The 24,239-nt window shown below is 37.7% G+C and overlaps 1 protein-coding gene across 1 annotated transcript in view; it reads right to left on the reverse strand.

Moving 5' to 3' along the window:
• Window positions 1-24,239, reverse strand: part of SLIT1 (slit guidance ligand 1) — a 247,773-nt gene that overhangs the window by 213,353 nt on the left and 10,181 nt on the right. The window contains 3 exon segments of the mRNA XM_074295970.1: window positions 3,415-3,486; window positions 9,281-9,352; window positions 11,406-11,477. Coding sequence (XP_074152071.1) covers window positions 3,415-3,486; window positions 9,281-9,352; window positions 11,406-11,477 — 216 coding nt within the window.

Genomic DNA, 24,239 nt, shown 5'->3' on the forward strand with positions numbered 1-24,239 from the left:
CATGGGGAATTTTGCAATAACTTTCCTAGAATGCATGTTTGTCTTTCTGTTATTGCCAAGTAACTGCTAAGTATTTTCAAAGTATAGACTGGTCTTGCTCCTAGAAGAAAAGATGGAGGAGACAGAGGAATGTTTCTCTATTCTCCAGGATATCAGACAAAACAAATTAATTATTCTTTGACAAAGAAGGACAGAATTACAAAGAAGAAAAAAAATACAAAGAGGAAGAAAGAAGTTCTAATCTGTTTCCGGAGTTTGTAAGATAGAAGAATACATCACTAAAGAAAATGGGGGAAAAAAGATGATTCCATTCTAGAATTTATGATAGAGAAAGAGAAAGACAGGAATGATCCAATCTACACTATAGATTTTAGCATGGTAGGTTTCAAAGGATTGATTCCTATGGCCTAAAATTCTCCATGAATAAATTAAGCCAGGAGGAATAGGAAGCTTTCCAAAATGAAATTTTGAGGCTCAATCACCAACAATTTCAATAAAGAAGAAAGGGGGAACCTACCTAAAGAAACTGATGCAGGTGGACAGAGAACTCTCATCAGCCAATTTAAACTTTTAAGACATGCATAGAAAATGAAAGCAAAGACAGGTTATGGAGGATGATTACAAAGGCACAGGCCTTCATGGGTCAAGATTTCCAAGGTTTCGTTTGTGGAGATTGGTGGTGAATATCGAGGACAAAAAAAAGAGCTTTTTTTAGTTACATCAGATAAAGGGAGATAAAAAGGGGATAGAAGCTCTTCATAGGGTGATTAAATAGTGATAACAGATGACAAAATGTGGCACTCTCGCAACTCATTGTGAACTCTTCCATGTCCTCTGAGAATAATATTAATAGCTAGCATTTACACATGGCTTTAAGCTTTGTAAAACACTTTACAAATATCTCACGAGTAATTTCTGGACTGGAAAGGATAGAATGAATAACTTTGCAAGCCATAAGAACAATGCAATAACCAGCTGTTATTCCAGAGAATGGAAGGTGAAGGACACTACCCACTAGTCACCCCCTCCTCACAGAGACATGATGGACTCTCTATCCATCATAGAATGAGATCTGAATTTCTTTAGACAGTCAAGGGGGATTTGCTTGCTTGACAATGTATATTTGTTACAAAGATTTTGTTTTTGTTTTTAATGATGGGGGGAGGTAAGAAAGAGATTTTTGTTAACTGAAAAAAAATTAACTAAAAAATTCTTTTTTGAACAAAGGTTGAAACTTAAAGAAACTTAAAAGAAATAAAGAGCAAATACTTGACTACAAATCTTATACCAAGAAACTGAAAGACTCAGCAGATGTCATTATCTCCTAAAGATCTTGAAGAACAGGAGAAGGGTGGCATAGATGAAGTTCAAATACCAACTCAAATTTTTTTAAGGAACAAAAATGAGAAATCTGAAGACCCTAGGCCATTGAGCTCGACTTCAATTACTGGCAACATTCTAGAAAACATTAATAAAGGAGATGGTTTGGGACCAACCAGAAAAGGAACTAGGGAGCCAGCATAGCTTCATCAAGAGGTCAAGCCTGATCAACCTGACTTCCTTAATGGCAGGCTACTACCATACTGATCAAGGGAATGCTCTAGATAGAGTCTGTCTAGATTTCAACAAAATGTCTAGCAAAGTCTACAATGCAGTTGTTGTGGACAAAATGGAGAGATGTGGGCTAAACAATTGTTCGATTAAATAGAATCATTTGCATAATGAGAATAATAATTGCACCTACCTCATAGAGCTGTTGAGAAGAACAAATAAGATGATGACATACAGGAAACCTATCTTATAAATCTTAAAATGCCATATAAACGATAACTGTTGTTATTATTATTCAATGGCCAAACTCCAAATATTGTCAGTCAGTGAACAAACATTTATCATTTCTTCTCTACAATGTGCCAGGTACTGAACTAAGTGCTTGTCAAGTTTGCAGATGACACAAAGCTGGGGAAGGATAGTGAGCACGCTAAGTGATGGGACTGGAGAAGATCCTGGAAGGGGAGGCTGGTGGGCTGATCCTAATAAGTTGGAATTAAGGATCTGAGATCTAGAGCTGGAAAGACTCTAATCCAATCCTCAGAACTTACAGATGAGGAAACAGAGGCACAGAAAAGTGCAGGGACTTCCCAAGGTCATCAGGTAACAAATATCAGGGCTGGCATTTGAAGCTGGGTCTTAAAATTCCAAGATTATCTCCCTCACCAACTACTTCTCTTGACATCCTAGCAAAGTGGCAGAGTGGATAGGATACTGGGCTTGGAGTAAAGAGGATCCCAGTCCAAATTCTGCTTCAAATACTCACTAGCTGTGTGAGCCTAGATAAATCATTTAGCTTCTCTGTACTCCAGTTTCCTCATCTATAAAAGGGAAATATAATAGTATCTGCCTCCAAGGAGGATCCAGTGAGAAAATATTCGTAAAGCACTTTGCTAGAAAAACGCTAGCTATTATTATTATTATCCATCCTTCAAGACATAGTTCATCTGCCATATTTTCCATGAAACCTTTCCTAATCTGATCTCATTTCACTTCCTACTCTTCTTTTAATACAAATTAGAACATCAATCAATAATCCGTGTTAATCACCCTTTTAGATTTTAGATTTCCTTGAGAAGAGAAATACTATCTTTGTTTTTTTCTTTATATTTGTATTATTTCTCTGTCTTTTCTCTCATATTTCCCCAGAACTAACATAATGTCTTACAGATAGAAAATGTTTATTAATGCCTCATGGGATTAAGATTAAGATATAAATAAGTGAAAAAATGGCTTAGATAAACCTAAAGATGATAGAATCTATGCAAAAACACTAAGGATCTGTGATGCTGTCAGAGCAAGGAACTCCTTTTGCCATATCAGATCACAATTCTAAATCCTAGGGAATTGTCCAAGACAGAAAAAGGTTAAATGATTTGGTTTGGGTCACACAGATACTATCAGAGATAAAATTTGGATCCTGGTGTTTATGACTTGAAGGCCCAGATTCAAAACAAGATATAAAAGGAAGCCAGGGATGTTTGGTTATTCCAAACCCAACCTATTAAAGCTGATATCACTGAAGATAATCACATGCTCTCATTATGTTTCTCTTTTTTCTTCTGTTGTAGCCAGGAAGACTGTTAGCAGAACATGATCTCTCCTTCCCCTAAGTCTTTAAGAGTAGGAGTACATATCACTTAGGTTCTTATATTAAAGTAACATTTGAGTGTATTGTTCTTATGAAAAGAGTTTGGATTCAAAGAGTGTTTTTGACCAGGTGAGAGGCAAGCTGATGGCAGGCAGTTTTAAGAAAAGCTTCTACAGATGCAATCCTCACTGACTGCCCAGTGCTCCTCACTCATCCTGCCAAGAATGACAAGAACAGAAAAATGTTCTAAGGATGAAAAAAAGGTTACTCACAGTCTTGAAAGTGCCTGGTTATTCTGGAACAGTAGTTCTGGTAACAAGTGCAGATGGTTCCGGTTCAGTCGTCTGGAGAAAAGAAAAGAAAAAATTAAAATAACTTAGTTTTTCAGAGGAAAAGAAAAAAATGCTCTGTTATAGAAAGAAGGTTGAGTTATCTCAACCCTTCCTAATAATGGGTTTATGTGTAAATGTACATATATACACATACAGTCCCATGCACTCATATCCCACTGATGATTTTTTTTTCATTTTAGCATCTTGCTCCCTGTAGTTAATGAAATACTAAAGAAAACCAGTCACTCAACTGACATCAGTCTAGTAAAAAGAAAGTCGGTTACTTTTGACAAACAGATGGACACTTGAAAAATGTGAATAACAGAATTAAGGGTTGTTGGTCACACCATTTTCTTGACCTCATAATCACTTCAAGGAGAATACTATAATGGAGGTGGATTTGGAATCCCTCATTAGCCAGTCAGATTTCATGACTTTACTGACTACTGCCTTGACCATTAGGCCAGACCAAGCGATTGACATCTGCCCTGTAACCAACCTCCAACACATACACTTTTTCATCTCTTGCTCATCTATTTCTGTGGCTCTACTGAGAATCCCCATGAATCTCTGCCTTTCCTTTCCCTCCTATCCATATCTCTTTATGACCTTATTTCACTCTGCCCAAATCTACCTTTATACCCTTATACCTTCTGAAACTCCCATTGTACTTTTCACATTAGATATATGCTATAAAAATGCCAATTTTCATTATTAACAGAACTCTAAAATCCTGAAGCCTAAACCTTCTACCAATTCAGATAACTTAGCTACCAAAGACAACCTACACAGATTCACTTAAATTTGGGCAATTAGTTAGAAACAAAAGGGAAAGAAGGGAATTTAGGGCATATGTTCAAATACTTACACATCTACTTTTAGCAGTCCATTTAAATGACACTCATTTGTCAGAGCATTTTTAAATGGGTCATCTTACAAGAAGTTTTAATTTATCTGGAAAAATTACCAATATAGTTACAGTTTTCCCAAGGGGCAAGGAAGAAACTCTGAATTCTATAAATGTAACCTGACTAGGAAAGATAATCCAGGAGAGTAAAGTCTTTTATTGTGATAGAAAGAATATGAGACTGGGAGTCCAGAGGCCTGGTTTCTTTCTTTTTTATAGCTTTTTAGTTACAAAACATATGCACAGATAATTTTTCAACATTGACCCTTGCAAAGTCTTCTGTTCCAATTTTTCCCTTCCTTTCCCTCGCCCCTTCCCCTAAATGGCAGGTAGTCCAATACATGTTAAATATGTTAAAGTATATGTTAAATCCAATACATGTATACATGTCCAAACAGTTATCTTGCTGCGCAAGAAAAATCAGATCTAAAAAGAAAAAAAAAACCTGAGAAGGAAAACAAAAATGCAAGCAAACAATAATAGAAAGAGTGAAAATGCTGTGTTGAGAACTACATTCAGTTCCCACAGTCCTCTCTCTGGGTGTAGATAGCTCTCTCCAAAACAAGACCATTGGAACTAGTTTGAATCATCTCATTGTTGAAGAGAGCCATGTCCATCAGAATTGACTATTGTATAGTCCTCTTGTTGCCGTGTTCTGCTCATTTCATTTAGCATCAGTTCATGTAAGTCTCTCCAGGCTTTTCTGAAATCATCCTGTTGATCATTTCTTACAGAACAATAATATTCCATAATATTCATAGACCATAACTTATTCAGCCATTCTCCAACTGATGGGCATCCACTCTGTTTCCAGTTTCTTGCCACTACAAAAAGGGAACCACAAACATTTTTGAACATGTGGGTCACTTTCTTTCCTTTAAGATCTCTTTGGGATATAAGCCCAGTAAAAACATTGCTGGATCAAATTGCTCTCCAGAATGGTTGGATTCGTTCACAACTCCACCAACAATGCATCAGTGTCCCAGTTTTCCCACATCCTCTCCAACATTCATCATTATCTTTTCCTGTCATCTTAGCCAATCTGAGAGGTGTGTAGTGGTATCTCAGAGTTGTCTTAATTTGCATTTATTTCTCTGATCGATAGTGATTTAGAGCACCTTTTTCATATGACTAGAAATAGTTTCAATTTCTTCGTCTGAAAATTGTTCATATCCTTTGACCATTTATCCATTGGAAAATAGCTTGATTTCTTATAAATTTGAGTCAATTTTCTATATATTTTAGAAATGACAGAGGCCTGGTTTCTATTCCCAGCTTGATCACTAACTATATGGCCTTGGGCCAAACAAGAAAGCAAGAAAGCATTTATTAAGCACTTACTATGTACCAGACATTCAGATAAGCACTGATGATAAAGAAATAAGAGTGAAGCAGTCTCTTTCCTTAGGCTTACTTTCTTGAAAGGAGATAACATATACATATAAAAAATACATAGAATACATAAAAAATTAGTACAAGGTAGTTTTAAGAGGGAGTGAGGGCTCCATCAGTTGAGGAGGATCAGGAAAGCTTTCAAGTAAGAGGGGACTCAAGCCAGATCAAGTCACATTCTATTTCTCAGACTCAGTTTCCTAATCTGTAAAATGAAATGGGCTATATTAATTCTAATGTCTTCCAACTCTAACTCCTGTAATTCTATCAACAATTTGGAGTAGATCTTGAGGTTTGGACTCCTCTCTCTCTTAATTAATTTCACGAAAACTTCTCTGCCCACATTTCAGCTTAAGGGATGCACAATTTCATGCACAAGGACACTCTAGTAATTTGTATCACAATCATGCTTTGCCTTGGCAGTCACTCTATGAATTTTGTGGCCAAAAATACTCATTATACTATGGTCAAACTTCTGGTTAAAAAGCTTCTCTGAACTTAGCCAGACAGGTTCCCAAAAGACAGACATGCACTTTGTCACTTAGTCCTGCTCAAAATCTTTCCAACTTAGGAGAACCTCCCAGAGCTTGGATTCTGCCTTTGGTTATTATCCTGAATCACAATCATCCTACAATGAGGCACCAGAGAAGGATTTTTAGTAAAAGGACATTTTTCCATGTTTCAGATTTTTTAAATCCTTCAAATTATACTTACAAAAGGAGGATAATCAAAAAACAACCCAAGAGAACTGAAATAGTTCCATCTAAAATGATAAAGGTTTGGCATGAAGAATCTGCCTCTGAGAATCATCTTCGAAAAAGAAATACTTTCCTGTTTGGAAAAAAAATGAAGTTGAGAGAATTTATGATTGAAGTCCATAAAATCATATTTACAGATTGGGGAAATATGGGCTTATTAATGATACCTCAGTATTCTAAAATTATGGCCATCCACTAAACCATATATATGTTTAAAGAAAAATAAATAGCAATAAAAGTTTTTCAGAAAGCTTCACTTTATACCATAGACAATAAACTTCTAGAATTTGTTTTCTCAAGAATTAAAAGAAGCTAACAATTTAAAGAGATACAAAATGAGCTGGGAAAATGAGTGGAAATTAGTCTCCTGACTGGCTGATCTTCAACAAGGTTCCTCCCTTGGCTTACATCAGACAAATTCTAAGTTCTATAATTCTAACATTCTATTGTTCTACATTCAAAAACAATAAATTCATAACAAACCAATAAAGGAAATCTGAGATACATGAAGTATATGCCTAACTTTTTCAGACTGATTTTATTGAAGTCATCTACCTCCACTAGGAAAAAAAATTTCTTGTTATCACTGTCAGAAACAGAATAGTAGTTTACATGGCTTAATGCAGTCTTTACATTCTTTTAATTAAAAAAAAAACTAAGCTTTCTTGATGTTTTTTGTCTTTATGTCACAGCTACTTTCATATATATCCTCTAGCACTATCAAGTGAGCACTCTTATAACCAAAAAAAAATTTTTTAGACAGTACCAATCACCAAATCTGACAGTGCATGTAACATTCATCTATAGTCTATCACTTTCTCTTGAAAAGACAGAAGTATTTCCACATCTCTTTGTTAGACACCAAGATAAGTCATTATGTTTATTCAACATTTAGTTTTATATTAATGTCCTCTTTATTTTCATTGTCATAATTGTTATATACTTTGTTCCTTAGGTTCTATTTTATTCTGCATCAATTCAAACAACTCTTCCCATGTTTCTCTTAATTTCTAAAGTCTATCCTTTTCACAAAATTGCATAAGCTGACAGTCCGATATCTCCAGAAATAAAGGTCAAATGTTTTGAAATTCAAGGAAATTTCATGTAATTAAGTTCTATTAAAAATTCAACATTATGCTAGGTGCCATAAAGTATACTGAAATGTAAAACACAGCCCCTGGTCTCAAGTCAATTCGAGAAGCATTTATTAAGTTCCTACTACATGCCAGCACACTTTAGCTTAAGAAATTTCTCATATAGTTGTAGCTACAGATCTCCAAAACATCAATAGAATAGGTGAACAACTAAGAAAATTCAATTTTTTTTCTTAATTCCTAACAGCAGCCATAAAATCACAAAAATCACAGAGCCATTGCAGGTTGGCTAACCTTAGGGCTGTAATCAGCCCTTAATTAACTTCAGGAAAATAACTGTCATCAACTACACAAAGCAGGTCAGCTCTTCTATTCTAGGGATCACAAAGGTACAATCTAGTACAGGTATTGTGTTTATGGCTACACCTTCCTACCTACCTATAAGTAAAAAGGGTTCATTCTAATGGCCTTTCTCAGGGGAAAAAGAGTCATGTAAACCTCCTAATAATGGGAAGAGACAGCTTCAAGTTCCTTAACCATTATAAAGTAAATAATAACTCAGGTTTTCAATTTCTAGTAGTTTCTTCCTCTAAACACAATGATTTTTTTCCCCTTACACAATCCCTAAAAAGAAGAAACAAGACTATGATTCTTATTTTCAAATAGGAGAACAATGGCCCAAAGATGTGAAATGATCTGTCTGGTACCATACAACTAATTCAGAAAAAAATTTAATTATCTCTTCTTCCTCACTACACACACACACACACACACACACACACACACACACACTGAATAGTTTCTTCCTCCAGATTTCTCTTTCATATCACCTTCTCTTTAAAAAGGTGGATTTAGCCATATCTCCTAAGAATTCCTAGATCAGAGCAGAGCAGAGAAAAGCTGGAAAGGGAATAGAAGAGACCTCATTACATCCTATGGCAACCCACTGCATACCCTGTCAGGGAATGGCTAAAAAAACCCAAACAACTCATGCTTCTATCAAGACTCTGGTTGGAAGATATTCTTCCAGCCATCCTCCTCATCAAGTCTAACAGGAGCCATAACTATACTGACAAACTCCAGTAATTTGAAGTCATTGTCCCATTCTTTCCATGATAGAACCCACTTGGATGACCTACCTCCACAATTGCTTGAGAGACGGTTAGGGGAACTACTCAACAACCATTTGAAGATGCTTCAATAACCCCACTGCTGCCCCTGCTTTTCAAAGAAGCAAAGCACATATTCCCTCCAGACCTCTGTGGTGGGCAGAGGAAGACCTATACAGGGTCACTCAGTGTTCCTGTGTCCCCCATCACTGCCTAGCTGAGCTGTCAATCAGCATCATGTCAAACAGCAAGGGTATAATAGCCAATTAAAATTATTGCTGGATAACTTGATGCTAACTGTCAGCTAAGCTATTATCACTTGTGAGGAGAGAAATGTATTTGGAAATTACAGCAATGTGTTTTAAAGTGCATCAATAAAACATTATACAAAACTGGTGGGAAGAAGGAAAGGGAATAGTTTCCTCTTGTTCTATTTTCTTACAAGCCTGAGATATATGGCTGGGACACCATGAGTAAAAATATTCATGCATGGAGTCCTGTGTAAATCCAACTTCTCCCCCATCCTTATGCCCTGTGAATACTCACAGTCGCTCCAGATCCCTCATGTCATCAAAAGCTCCTCGCTCCACTGCTCCAATCTGATTTTCCATCAGTTGTCTGGTGAGCCAAAGAGACAAAGGCTGCTCTAGGTCAAGTACTCCAAGAAATAAGAGGTAAATTCAAGCCAAGATACTTAGTGAAGGAATGATAAAGTACACAACCCAGGGGCTTCCTATTAAGACCTTTCTTGAATGGATGAGATTTCCTTAAAAGTCTGCTGAATTCAACAATAAGGCTTTTTTTCCAGAATCAGACCCTGCCACATATCAAATACAGCAAGGGAAAACCTGGTTTAGTCAGCAGTGAGCAGGGGGCATTGGTCTATCGGGCCCTGGCATGAATGTCCATCCCAGCAAAGCCTCCAGCAGCAACCCAGAGGGCACATGTCCAGGCAGTATAGCAGCAAGTACAAGATGCTGCAAGTGGGCAAAGGATTGTGCCAACTGGGCAGAGCTTATGAGGGCAGAAAATGCACTGGCAGCTGGCAGACATCACACAACCCTCCCACTGCCCCCCATCTGCTTTGGATGAAAATGAGACACCTACGCCAAATCATCACTACCCATACACAAGCTCTTGGTTTTGTTCTTTATTTTCCCCATCCCCTCCCTAATCTCATGTCTCCCTGTATTCCAAATGAAAGGATGCAAGATTTCAAGGCAATGGTAAACCTACAACTACATCTTTGTCCTTGGTACAGAATTTAACAGGTCCTGCTTTTCTATGTCCCAACTCCTACCACCATGTTAATAAAGAAACAGGAGAAATGGAGGATGGGCCCATGGTCTTCTATAACTAACCTTTCCTTTCCTTGTCATCTCGTCTACTGCCATGATTTATACTGTAATAATCAGGTGGCTTAGCAGAAAGAGTACCGGGCTTAGAATGAAGAAAACTTAAATTCTATTTCTGGCTCAGATATTTACTAGCTGTGTAACCCTAATGGGTCAAATGGGTTTAATTTCTGTCTGCCTCAGTTTCCTCCCCTGTAAAATGAAGGGGTTAGACTCTAAGGTTGCTTAAAGCTGTAAATGTACAGTCCTGCGTTCTTATGGTGTTTAGCTTGGATCCCTAGGCTCCCAAACATATTTGTGCCTGGTTGTAGTCTCCACTTACATTTGACTGTATCAGACACATATGTTATTATGGTGCTTCAGAAATACATCACACCTAGTCTCTACTATTCCTGAATTAGACATATAAATTAGACACATAAAGAGTCATAGAATATCAACAGTAGAGGGACCTTCATTGTTATCTAATATCACAAAAAAGGAATTTTACAAGCCCTCTGCTCAAGCCCCTCCATTTTACAGATGAGAGATTGGAGGAGCAAAGAAGTTGAATACTTTGCCCACACAAGTAGCAGACATCAGAGGTGAGACTTGGACCCTATTCTTCTGAATCTTGAGAACTCTTATCATAATAGCTCCTAGAATCATTGGGCCTTTGCCCAATGTCACACAAGTAGCAGATATCAGAGATTTGGACTCAGGTTTCTGAATCTTGACCACTCTATTACCATGGCTCCCAGAATCACTGGACCACAGATGTAAGACCTTCAATATTTGTTATTTCACATGTTCCCAGACACAGAGCCAGAGACGTCTCTGAAATCCTCATTCTACCTAAAGAATCTAAGGGAAGGTGACTTTCCCAAAGTCACACAGTGAGTCAGAGATAGATTAGAACTCTAAGCTGGGTCTCCTGACTCTTAGGCCAGGATTCCTTCAAAGGGCATTGAATAAAGGTCCCATATATATAGTCTTTAATATAGCATAAGACCATGAAAGATAGCTACAGGGACTTGGAGACTTCAGAGGCACCAAAAAAAAAGTGTTTTTTTTCCTCCATTTCCCCATATCATTGCTTTGATTGTAACCTCTTTGGAAAGGGCCACCTTATAATCCACATTAGAATGGCTCCATTCTCCTTGATAGTTCTCTACCAATCTGAGCCACGACTTAGCCCCTAACAGGACATTCTCAGATCTCACTTCTGTGTCCAAAATTGATCCTGCTAGTCTTGCAGCAAAAGTGGGGAGAACAGGCAAGGAAATAGAGAAAAGGGCGGGGGATTCAGGAGGAAGACAAAGAAAGAAAAGACTCACAACACTCGAAGCTGCTTCAGTCCTGCAAAGTCATTCTTGTGGATCCGAGTGATGTTGTTCCCGTTGAGTTCCCTAGAGGAGCAAAGAAGAAAGAACATGCAGTGAGCAGTCTGGAGGAAGGAGAAGGGGCTCTCTTCCAGATCCACACTAGCCAACTTATGCCTGCCATCTGTTAAATAGGACATTGGGTTTCCCAACTGACATACCTGAAGACACAAGTGGATCACACAGCCTTAAATGGCATTTAATGAATTTCCTTTGTATCTCCCTATCTCTATTATTCTCTTCTCCAAATCTTTCTTCACATAGGAGCCAAAATAATCATTCTAAGGCAGAGTTCTAACCATGTTATTTCCCAAATCAAAAATCTTTAATGGTTCCCTATTGTCTAAAAAATAAAACTCAAAACATATAGCCTGATATTTAAGGTCTTCCACAACCTGCCTTTGGCTAACTTTCCAGGCCTATTTCATATTTTTTGTTTTCATTTACTCTGTGTCCAGTTAAATTGGACTACTAACTATTCCCTGAATTGACACTCCATCCCTTGCCTAGAATAAGGAAAAACTTCCTCCCCTCCATCTTCTGGACCTCTACTCTGCAAGTCACTGTCCCACTCATCTGTGTTCATTTAATCATTAATGGTCTATAAATAATAGAACTGGTATATCCTTCCTGCTATGTTTTTCTATTGGCTCTGATTCTGATGTAAAATAAGTGGAAAGAATTCTTGAGTTGGAGTCAGATGTGACATTAGACAAATTATATCACTTTTCTGAACTCTAGCATCCTTATCTATGAAAAGGGGATGATGATAATAGCTATAGCACCTGTCTCTTAAGGTTGTTGTGGGACCAAATGACATAATGTATGTAAAGTATTTGCAAACTTTTAAGAGCTATATATTCAGTTGCGATTATTATTGGTACCTATCCTTTCAAACTAAGTTAGGTTTGTAGAAGGTAGGTGGCACAGGGGATAAGGCATTGGGCTTGGAGTCAGGAGGACTTATGTTTTTGATTAGTTCAAATTCAACCTCACACACTTACTAGCTGTGTGAACCTCAGCAAGTCACTCAACCCTGTTTGCCTCAGTTTCCTCATCTGTAAAATGAGCTGGAGAAGGAAATAGTAGACCTCTTTAGTATCTCTGTCAAGAAAATCCTAAGTGGACTCTTAAAGGGTAGGACATGACTGAATAACAAGAAGATAACTTGATATTATGATATTCAAATGATGTTATGATGCTCAAATAATGCACATAAAGTGCTTTGCAAAATGCAAATTCAATAAAAATATCAGTTACTATTGATAAGTATGATATCTGGGATTTGAACTTAGATTCATTAATGACTTAATTGAATTCTCATTGAGATTGGTCTATTTAGGTTATCTATTTTTAGGAGTGTCAGATTGGGTGTTTTCTATTTTTTGCAGATATTCATCTATTTCTTAAGTTCTAAAATTTATTAGCATAAATCTTTTCTTAAGTTTATTGCCCACTACCAAGTCTCCTTTAAGCTTCTAATTCTAGTAACTGAATTCTCTCTTTTTAAATTAAAGTTTTAAGGGTTTTTTAAATCAGCTTTCTTGATTATACAAATAACTTATTAGTCATTTCAAGTGTTCTTTTGTTTTCCATTTTACTAATTTATGATCTGATTTTAATAATCCTCTTTTTCTACTCTCCTTTTAGTGTATTATTTTGCATATTTTCCGTGTTCTTTAAATGCAGACCTAATTTGTTAATTCATTCTTTGTCTCTCTTGCTAATTGAGGGATTCAAAGCTATAAATTTGCCTCTAAGCACTGAACTGGCTGCCTACAATGAGTTATGTGGTATTTCTGTTGTTGTTATCTTTGAAAGTAATCTGCTATTATTAAATCCTTTTTTAACCAAAGCATTAAAAATTACTTTTTAAAATCTCACAAATATCTAGGCATTGATCATCTATCACTGTTTACGCCTAGTTTTAATATATTAGTGTCCATTAATGTATTTTCAATTTATAGCTTTCCAAATTTGCTTATGGCTTCATTCCTGGCCAAGAACATGATCCATTTTTGTGAATGTTCCATGAATCCTTAAAAAGAAATGGAAATACCTTACTATGTCCAATAAATTCTCTCTAAATATTTATTAAATCCCCATTTCTCAGCCATCTAAAATGACTTTGATTAAATCTGTGTAAATCTTTTCACATTAAACATGTATCCTCTAGGCAACATGAATGAATGGCATTATGTGCCAGCAACTGTGCTAAGCATTGAGGAAACATCTTTAAATGGTACAGTTCCTGCCCTTACATTCTAACAGCAGAAGATAATACATGGAGGGGAATAGAGATCAGGAATAGAGTTTTGTTTTAGGGAAGTAGAAAGAAGGGCAAAGGGAGAATAGCACAGTGAAAATCTCAGAGTGAAAAGAATGGGATGCTGAAACCTCTGCCAGCCAGTAGATAAAGTGGGCCAAGTGGGCCAGTTTGCACTCATTCACCATTCAAGTGGATTGGGCCCTACAGCAGGAGCTCTAAATATGAAGAGATTCATTTCTTCCAGGGCTGCGGCCTGGATTCTAGAAAACCTAGGTGTGAAGGTTGAGTTCTCAGGTCCAATGTACAGGGTTCTAGTCCAGGTCAAGGGAAAAGCACATCAGCTACTACACTATATTCTTGCATCCATTCTATATCCCTTTTTCTTGTTAATGGGAAAGCTCAATTCATTTAAATGTAATCCTGCAGTTTTCAAATTTAACATATTTTTTGGTATTAGAAATGTAACAGGATATTAGATAAAGGAATAAAATTTTATTTTGTTATTTCTATTACTAAGATAATTTCAATGAAAGAAATTTTTTTATTCCTGAGTTTTGTGCTGTGAACTCTAAATATCTTTAAAACAGGCAGCAGAGTAATGCAGTAGATAGCACATAAGGGCTGGAATCAGGAAAACTTGAGTTTAAATATGACCTCAGACATTCACTAGCTGTGTGACCCTGGGCAAGTAACTTAACCCTGTCTGCCTCATCTTCCTCATCTGTAAAATAAACTGGAAAAGGAAATGACAAATTACTCCAGTATCTTTGTCAAGAAAACCCCAAATGAGGTCATTAAGAATCAAGCAGGACTTAAATGATTGAACAATTCAATCTCTAGAACAGGGGTTCTTGACCTGGGGTGCATGAATAGATTTGGATATGGAAATCTATTTTCACTAACATCTAGTAGAAATTTATCATTTCCTTCCATTATTTAAAAACATTCTAAGAAAAGGGCCATAAGTTTCACAAAACAGTCAAAAGAATTTAGGACACAAAAGAAGGTTAAATAGCCTCTGTCTAAGACTTCCCAGCCTTCAAAACAAAGATAAAAACTTCTCTCTCATCCATTGGTGGATGGCCACCAATCCCAACTCTGCCAATTATCTACCTGGTTTTACTTTGTTCCCTTTGTTTATATGTAACTTCTTAATTATATCACCTTTATTTCTGTTATTTATTTTGCCATTCTATTGCCTTCTCCATCCCAAGGTCAGCTTGTATCATTCTATAAATTTAATCAATAATGCAGTTATTTTTAAGTGTCCTGTGGAGGTTCTTTCATTAAGATAACAACAATTCGATCATAATTGAAAAATAGCCACTGTTCCAAGTACTTAGCTTTCCTTACTGAGTTTCCACAGCTCAGTTCCAAAAAGCTGTTTTGAAAAAAATGTTTTTTTCCTCCATAAATTCTTTGAGGACCTTTTGGGTTTTAAATATCCGTCCTTTGTTTTCCAATGGAATTTAGATAGCTAGGGATTTATTTCTGGTAGTAAGACACATATTTAAAAATTTTACATGTCATATCCAAACTTTTTTAATCATTTCTGATTTTTTAGCTAATTTTTTGAGACCCCAGCAATGATTTTTGATAAGTTATCTGTTTCTTCTTCTGGGTGGCTTGAAGAGATTTTTCTTGTGTCATTGTGGTTTTGAAGTTTAATAACGATGTGCTTCTAAATGGGCTGAATGCTAAATTTCTCTTTATTAGCTTCCTGTGAATACTATTTACAGGGTTTCATTTGGTTTTGAAACTTTAAAATGCTAAAAATAATAACAACAATGAAAGTAATTCATAACAATATAATGTTTTAAGGCTTGCTCACAATAACTACATTATGAAATTGGGAGTATAAGTATTATGTCTTCTATTTTTACAGTTGAAGAAACTCATTTTTTGAGAGTTAAATGGCTTGCTCAGACTCACAAAGCTAATTAAGTATTTGAGATGGGATTCAAATCAATTCCCTCAACAACAAATCCAATACTTCGAAAAAAATTCATTGTACAATTTTCCAAAATCAGTCTTAATGATTATCCTTTCTTTCAAATTTTCTAGAATTTCACTAATCTGAGACTTCTTATTTGGTCTTCTAAATCCATTGCTTTCATCTGCATTTATTCCAAATCTTTTTCTAGTTATTTTCTGAGCTTCTTTTTCTGTTTTAACTAAATTATCTGTCATTCTGCTTTCTTTAGCTGCCTTCACTGTTGATTTCAATGCCCTGTGTAATTTTTGTGGGGTTTTGTTACCACTTCCTCCTGAGATTTTTTCATTTTTATATGTGTCTTTTGTGATTCGGGGGGCTGATTTTTACTTCTTTCTTTAATTTCCTAAATGTGTTAAATTTGAGAGACCTAGAAGAAACCTCCAGCAAGCTGGATGTCCCCCTCCCATTTCAGATATAGGATACTCCAGCCCAATTCTGATTAGTGTATTCCCTTAAATATCTATAGAAGAAATACGAGAATAATCAATGATCACTTGATTCAGCTGTTTTCCAGCATCCTGGGAAGCCCTCCTATTTATATTCTACAATATCACCTGCAGCCTCTTCATCCTTTGTACCCCTAAATACTCTAGTCACCCTTCCATTTTTAACAAAAAGTAGTCCAGACAACAAACAATGAAAGCCCCTGCCAAGATCCCTGGAGTTCTATCCTGTCAGATTGCTTTCTGATGGGGTGTGAAAAGCCACGGATGGCCCCACATTTAGGCCACTGCCCTCAAATCAAATGCTCAGAGCACAAGTAACAGCTGCTTCTTCAGCCACACTCCTCTGACCCTGGAAACTAAGTGCTGTTCAACCTCAGGGGAGAACCATTAAAGCTGCAGCTCCCCCACAAGAAAGAAACATCTTTAAAGAGCTAATAAAGTTCTAAGTTTGCATTTAAGGGGAAATTATTACCACTTATGGTGAGAAAATTGCCTCCAATGGGCAATTCCACCTGCCCTTCTCAGCATGACTGCCTATCAAGATCATGTTTCCAACCTGGGGTCAATCACTTTCACTTGAAATCTCAACAAAATCTGTCTGAGTGAAAGGGGGAAAAGGTCCTTTCTTATTAGCTCCTATTTTTCCAACAGGTGGTCCTTCTGATCATAGAGCCCCAGAGTTACCATGGTGATCTTCCAACAGCTGCCTGGGGAAGCTAGAAGGTATGAACAGGCCTTCAGGGGATTCCAGGAAGGGTGAAGGGCCTAGGGAATGGGGAGGGGGTCAGAAATCTAAGTAGAATTGAATTCCCTAGGGTAAAATTCTGATATAAATTTTCCAGTGGGAACTTAGAACTTAACTAGTTCCCTTTAGATCTTCAGGACCATGGATAATGAAGGATCTGACCCCATTTAGACCTAGACCCATGGGATGGAGCCAATTTCACCCATGTCCATCTTTGTGAAGATACTGAGTTCAAGGCCAGAACTACTTATTCCAAACCCTGGAGACTCAGGTCTGGAATGGCTCTGACTGCCAACCTATCTAACAGGCCTGTTCATAAGAGGCTTATGATGAGTAGGATTGATGGGAGAATAGATTTCTTACTAGAAGTCTTACTTAGTTACAAATAGAGTTGAAATTTTTTTTTCAAAAATCTCTCTTCCGAGGCATACCTGTACTAAACTCTAAAGAACAAAAATATTCCAGAGCAAAATGAATCAGTTAACCAGGGATCATGATATGTACAAGAGAGTTCCAAGATAATCTAGTTCAGCTTCCTCCTTTTGCATGTGAGGAATCTGGAAGGAGTGACTTGGCCCAGTGTGCACAGCCAGTAAATGTCACATAAAAACTTAGATCTGAAAGCCCCAAATTGAAGGATCTAAGACAAACCCACGCCAAGAAGGCAAAGAGAAAATTTCAACCCAGGTAAAATCAATTGAGAAGAGTTAGGAACGTACAGGGATTTCTTAAATGTCCTCAGAAGACAATAAATTTGATCATGAACTCCATATCTGAGCTTTTGTGATAAACCCAATAACCCTCTAAGATTAGGTGTATTATGGAAATTAAAAATATATATATATTCTGACCCCTTAATCCCAGCACTCTTGAGTCTTCAAGTCCTGCAACCCTTACTGAAAAAATACACCAACATCAATTATTAAAGCAGTCATTAAATAATAATAAATATTTATTTGACAAATAATAATGAAGTTATTATAGGTTATTATGCCCTGTTTGAGTTATACCAGGACTTAAAACATTCAAAGGGAAATTTACTTCTATGACTGACTCCACTACAAAAGGGAGGTTAAGAAGACCTTAAAAATTCTTCCACTGAGAATTACACATGTTTAACTTATATCAGATTGCTTGCCGTCTTAAGGAAGGGGTAAGGAGGAGGGAAGTGGAAAAATTTGGAATACAAGAATTTGCACAAATGAATGTTGAAAACCTTCTTTGCATGTATTTGAAAAAAATAAAATATTACAATGAAAGAAAATTCTTCTGCCAGATATCAGAAATAAGTAAATGTTCCTATTCCCCTAGAGCAGGAAGTATTTAATAAACATTTGCTGAATGAATAAATGAATAAGCAAGGGACAGGTCTTAGATTCCTGACTTTTTTCCCTTGGAGATATTGGTCCAGCTGGATGAGGGCAGCTGTTTTTCAATAGAGTCATACAGGAAAGAGCCAAAGGAAGTCTTGTCCAAGAGGAACAGTCAGTTGAGGCATGTCCCCCTGGAAATCTCATTCACTCAAATCTCTATCAAAAGGGAAAGGGAAGACAAAAGAGAGAGGCTCACTAGACCAATCTGCACTAAAACCAATTTGGTTACAAATGGTGTTAGAACAATGGCAGAATTGGGCACATCATGGTCTTTGTTTGTTTTTTCCCCCAACACTCTGGGCCAGGAATACTCTTCCCAAATGGATACCAGCCAACAAAAGCTTCATTAGCAGCTGCTGCTGCCATGGTTACTGGCAACCTTACTACTTGCCACCATTTCCAGGATCACTCATGATTCTCAGACACAAGCTCTGTGCAATAAGAGTTAAGCACCGCATACCATGGCTGAGTTAAGGAGGAAAAGTACCTAGTCAGCGCAGGTATCCTAAGCACATCAAGGTAAGAGAGCCAACCCCTGGCAACTGAGGGAAGAATCAAAGAGAAAGAGGAGGAGTTGGTGATGGCGGGACAGCTACTCTTTGAAAAGTTTTCTTAAGCTGGTCCCCAGACTTGAGGGGGAGAAAGACAGAGACAGAGACAGATACAAAGACAGACAGAGAGAAAGAGAGACAGTCAGAGACAGAGATAAAGACAGAGACAGTCAGAGACAGAGAGACAGAGATAAAGACAGAGACAGAGACAAAGAGAAACAGAGTCAGAGACAGATAGAGAGATAGAGCCAGAGAGAAAGAGACAGAGACAGAGACAGACAGAGACAAAGAGAGGAAGAAACAGAGAGAAGAGAAAGGGAGAGAGAAAGAGAAAGAAAGACAGAGAGAGAGTGCAACAGAGACAGAGACTTTCATGGGACCCCTGACCCCAACAGTCAACCTAGGAACAAGAGGGATCTAAATCACACACTATTTCTTAAGTAAAAGGGTCTGTTGCCATATGGTCCCACTGCGGCTATTAGAGGCATATTCGTATTACTTGGGTGTTCAGGACAGAAATGATGGAAGACATGTACAGGGAGAGGAGGAGAAATAAATGCTTGTTGAATTGTTGAACACACAGCTTAGGAACCAAGAAGAGAAGGAGAAGCTTCCCCTCAAGCATCCCTCATTTTCTTCTGACTTAAGTCAGTTCCAAGACAATTCTGGAGGCTTCCAGGGATAAACTGCCGCCATCTTTCTGGGCTCCAGGATGGGGAGGAAAGAGCAGAGAACCCTAGAAGGAGAACCCCTGAGACAAGACTCACATGTGTCTCTCTCCTCTGAGTTTTACAACTTCCTTCCAGAGTGTGGGTTTGAATGAAGCCCTGACAGTCACATGGGTGGACATGGGTTTATCTGGGAATTTGGGCATCGTGAAGCCATTTACATCCATGAAGGCCCCAGGATGATGTCCCTGTTGGTTTGGGCTCCAGAAAACAGGATGGGAAAACAATCAGGCTGTCCCAGAGATAGGACATAATGTTCCCTAGAAGCTACACAAACTGCAACAAGGGCTAGGCTGTTCATAGGGCCTCTCTGGTGGAAGATGAAATCCAGGGGACACTCTTCAATATCAACAAAAATCCTCTCATTACTTGGTGATACAATGGAAAGAGAGTTGGATTTGGAGTCAAAGGCCCTGGGCTCAAATCCCACTTTCCTCATTTACTGCTTGGCGCATTAGAATCTGGGAGATGATATTCCTGAGTTCAAATCTGGTCTCAGACACTTCCTAGCTGCCTGACTCTGGGCAAGTCACACACAGGGTTACTGTTTGTCTCAGTTTCATCATCTGTAAAAATGAAATGGAGAAACAAATGGCAAAGCACTCCAATATTTTTGCAAAAAAAAAAAAAAAAACCCAACTCTCTATGGGGTAATAAAGACTCAGACATGACTGAAAGAACAAAGAAAACTTCAGGAAAATCATTTTACCTCCATAGGCCTCTGTTTTTCATCTGTAAACTGAGAAGATTAAACTAGATGGCCTCTGAGGTCATGTGAAGCTTTAAATCTGTAATCCTATGAGCTACTGTATCTTGGGATCAGAAATCACAGGATGGGCTAAGAAACTGGCCACTGATAGATCAATAAAGGCCCAAGAATGAGGGAGAATATTCCAAAGTCACAACCCAGGGAGCAGTCAGAAGCTGGCCACACACAAAAAAATGACTCACATCTCAATTCATAATCTGAAGACTCTGTGGTATCTGAGCATTGGATTTAGAGACCTGGGTTCAAATTCTGGCTTAGACAAGTCACTCAATCTCTCCAAACTTCAGTGTCTTCATCTATAAAACTTGTGTCTATGTTCACTTCTACATCTCCCCCAACAATTTCCAAACTCATCTTATCTCCCTGTCTCCTTTCTTAGCCCCTTCTGCACTAAAAAAATCAAATGATACATACATATGTCAAGATGCTCCATCTAAATCCAGAGAGAGAACTACGAGAGCTGAATGTGTATCACAACATAGTATTTTCACCTTTGTTGTTATTTGCTTGCTTGTTTTTTACTTTCTTTTTCCCCCTTTTGATCTGATTTTTCTTATGCAACATGATAAATATGGAAATATGTTTAGAAAAATTGCACATTTTTAACCTTTATTGGATTACTTGCTGTCTAGGGAAAGGGGAATGGAGGAAGAGGGAGAGAAAAATTTTGGTTTTATAAGGATGAATGTAGAAAATTATATTTGCATATATTTTGAAAAAATTAAAAGCTATTATTATTAAAAACAAAAATAAAATACAAAACCACACAAAAGTCAAGATTCTGATTTTGTTAATAGAAGAACTCTACCAATAGAGGGGAAAAGGGAAACAAGCATTTATTAAGTGCCTACTACATACCAGACACTGTGTTAAACACTTTACAAATTTTATCTCATTTGATCTTCATAATAACTATTATTTTCCCATTTTATAGATGAGCAAACTCAGGCAGACAGAAAACTGAGACAATTTAAGTAGCTTGCTCAGGGTCACACAGCTAATGAGTGTCTGCAGAAGGATTTGAACTACAGAGATCACAAGAGGTAGGTTGAGCTGCATACGATCACACAGCTAGCGTGGCAAAATTTTACTCCAGGTTTTTTGGACTCGAACTCCAGAATTTTATCTACTACCTTACCTAAGATAAGGAAGTATTCTACAATAAACTGGATTTGAAATCCCCCCAAAACACAGACACATTTCCTTGTGTGTGATTTTTTTTCTTCTTTTATATGCATAGGAGGCAAGCAGATGGCAAAATAGATTTCTGGTCCTGGAGTCAGGGAAAACAGAGATCTAATGTACCCTCAGACCTTTACTAATTGTTTGATCCTGGGTAGGTCATTTACCCACACTGTCTGACTCAATTTTCCTTATCTATAAAATGGGGATAATAACAACACCTATCATCCAGTAGTGATGAGCAAATGAGATAATATTTGTAAGGAACTTTGCATTCATTGAAGTGCTGCATAAATACTAGCTGATGATCATGACCACGATGATAAGAAGGATGTGTCCTATCTCCCCACCTATACTAGATAAAATTGGAATCAGATCTCTCAGCTCAGATGCTGCCTGTGACAGTTATTAGAGATATTCATGGGCAAATGACTTCCCCTTGTTGAGATAGTTTCCTAATCTGTAAAATAGAATGTTGTCATCCAAAGCCTCTCAGGGCTGTTGAGGCTCTAAGTATATAAGTATATAAAGTACTTTGTAAAACTTAAGATGCTACATACATTTCAGCTATTAATTATTGTTACTGTTGCTGTTGTTCCACAGAGCCTAACCTTGAATCTAATAAGATATTCCAGAAATGTGTAGCAATAGTAGCATTTAAAGCCTTGCTTCAGTCTGGCTCCATGCAGCTTATCGCAGACTTTCTGAACAGGACTGTCCTTCATGGACCATAAATTCCTGCCAAATGGGCCTAATGGCCTTTCCCCATATGTGATATTCCATCCTCTCTATCAATGGAAGCCTTAAGCTGCCCCATGTGTGAAAGGCCCTCATCGGCACCTTGTAGAATCCTTAGTTTCCTTCAAGGCTCAGCTCAAACGTGCTCAAGGGAACAAAGCAGTAGGAGCTTGTTGACTTTTCTTGCAAATATAACTTCCTTACATGCAACCCACCCTGAATCCCCAAGTTTCTAATGCCCGTCCTCTGGAAATTACTTCGAATGTTTTCTCTCCCTCTCTCTGTCTCTCTGTCAGTTTCTCTATGTCTATTCTCCTTTTTCTCTCTCTCTCTGGCTGTCTCTCGGTCTCCTCTTTCTCTCTGTCTATTTCTCTCCCTTCTCTGTTTCTGTTTGTCTCTTTCTGTCTCTTTCTCTGTATGTTTCTCTCCTCTCTCTCTTTCTTTCTCTCTGTCTCTTTTTCTTTCTTCCTGTCTCTTTGTGTCTGTTTCTCTCCTTTCTTTCTGTCTTTCTCTTGCCCTGTTTCTGTGTGTGTGTGTCTCTGTCTGTTTGCCTCTCTTTCTCTTGTTTTGTCTCTGAATTTCTTTCTCTGTACATGTTGTGTATATATATATATATGTAGGGAAAGAGCTATATATATAGAAAGATATATATATGTATATGTATGTAGTCACATTACCTATGTATATATTGTGTGTATAGAGTTATACAGAAATATAGATCTATAGAGATGTCTTTCTATATATATATGTGTGTATGAGATATATATATATATTTGTGTTTTCCCTCATACATGATGTATTGCCCTAACAGATCCTTCAGAAGAGGGACTTTCTTTCTGGTTTCACATGCCTAGAACCTGGTTCAATGTTTGCTATACATAGTTTACTAAATGTTTGCCGAATGAATAAATGATCATCCCAATTGCAACCCCCAGAAAAAAACACAAGACCCTCTGTCTCAAAAGGGTTCACTCTATACCAGGCACTCAGTGGCTGCCATACAAGGTCTGGTCATCATCTGCTCTGGGTAATAAGTATTTGTATAGCGATAATTACTGCACTTGAGAAGAAAATCCCATTAAGTAAGAGTCCTGCTGAGCTGCTAATGCCAGTGTTGAACTGAAGTGAACTGGAGGTGGCTGCTCAGCAAATATCCCAGCTGATCCCAATAACAGGAGCCAATCTTGCCCTCTCCATCCCACCTCCTCTTCCAAACTTCTAAGTGCAATCACAGAATGTCGCCATCAGGAGGGGCCTTGGAGGTCATGAGATCCAACCTATACCCTAATAAGGACTCCTCCCTACAGAGTCCCCCTTGAGCAGTCATCCAGATGTCCACAAAGCACTGTTGAAGATCACCTAATCCTGCCTGCTGCTTCTCCTCAGCAAGCACACAAATCAAACCACAAGAAGGTAAAGGGAAAAGACATGATGGCCGAGCTTGACTTTAGAGAATGCACAAAAAGTACACCTGCCAATTCTCAGAAGAGGGTTAGCCCTAGGAGTGGCAGGAGGCCCACATTGACAAAAATAGCCAATGGGCTGGCTGGCTGGCTTTGTTTAACTCTACTTCTTTTACAAGGGAAGAGTTGGAAAGGTGGGGGGAAGTGCTGGGATTAAGAAATGGCAGTAAAGTTTAAAAAAAAACAGTAAAATATTCATTTTTAAACAATTAGGGTGGGGGGAGCAGGATGGGAATAAAGAATATGGGTCAATCCTCAAAAGCTGCTTCAGGGCAAGCTGGTATCCTGCCAGGCATTCCTTTTTTTCATTTAAGGGGACATAGAAATTTACAGTCACCAGGAACCTGGGAATTCCCAGTTTATCAGAGCTTCCTTTCACTTTCAAGTGACAACCTAGATTAAGGGAAGAAGCAGAGGGTGGTGGTGGGGACGATGGGAATGAATGAAATAGTGAGGGGAGGCTTCCTTTAATTTTTTAGCATTAAAAGATTATTGTTTCCTTCCCCCTAAATTTTGTAATATTTCCATC

This window comes from Sminthopsis crassicaudata, chromosome 2 (genome assembly GCF_048593235.1).
Source record: "Sminthopsis crassicaudata isolate SCR6 chromosome 2, ASM4859323v1, whole genome shotgun sequence".
Lineage (NCBI taxonomy): Eukaryota > Metazoa > Chordata > Mammalia > Dasyuromorphia > Dasyuridae > Sminthopsis > Sminthopsis crassicaudata.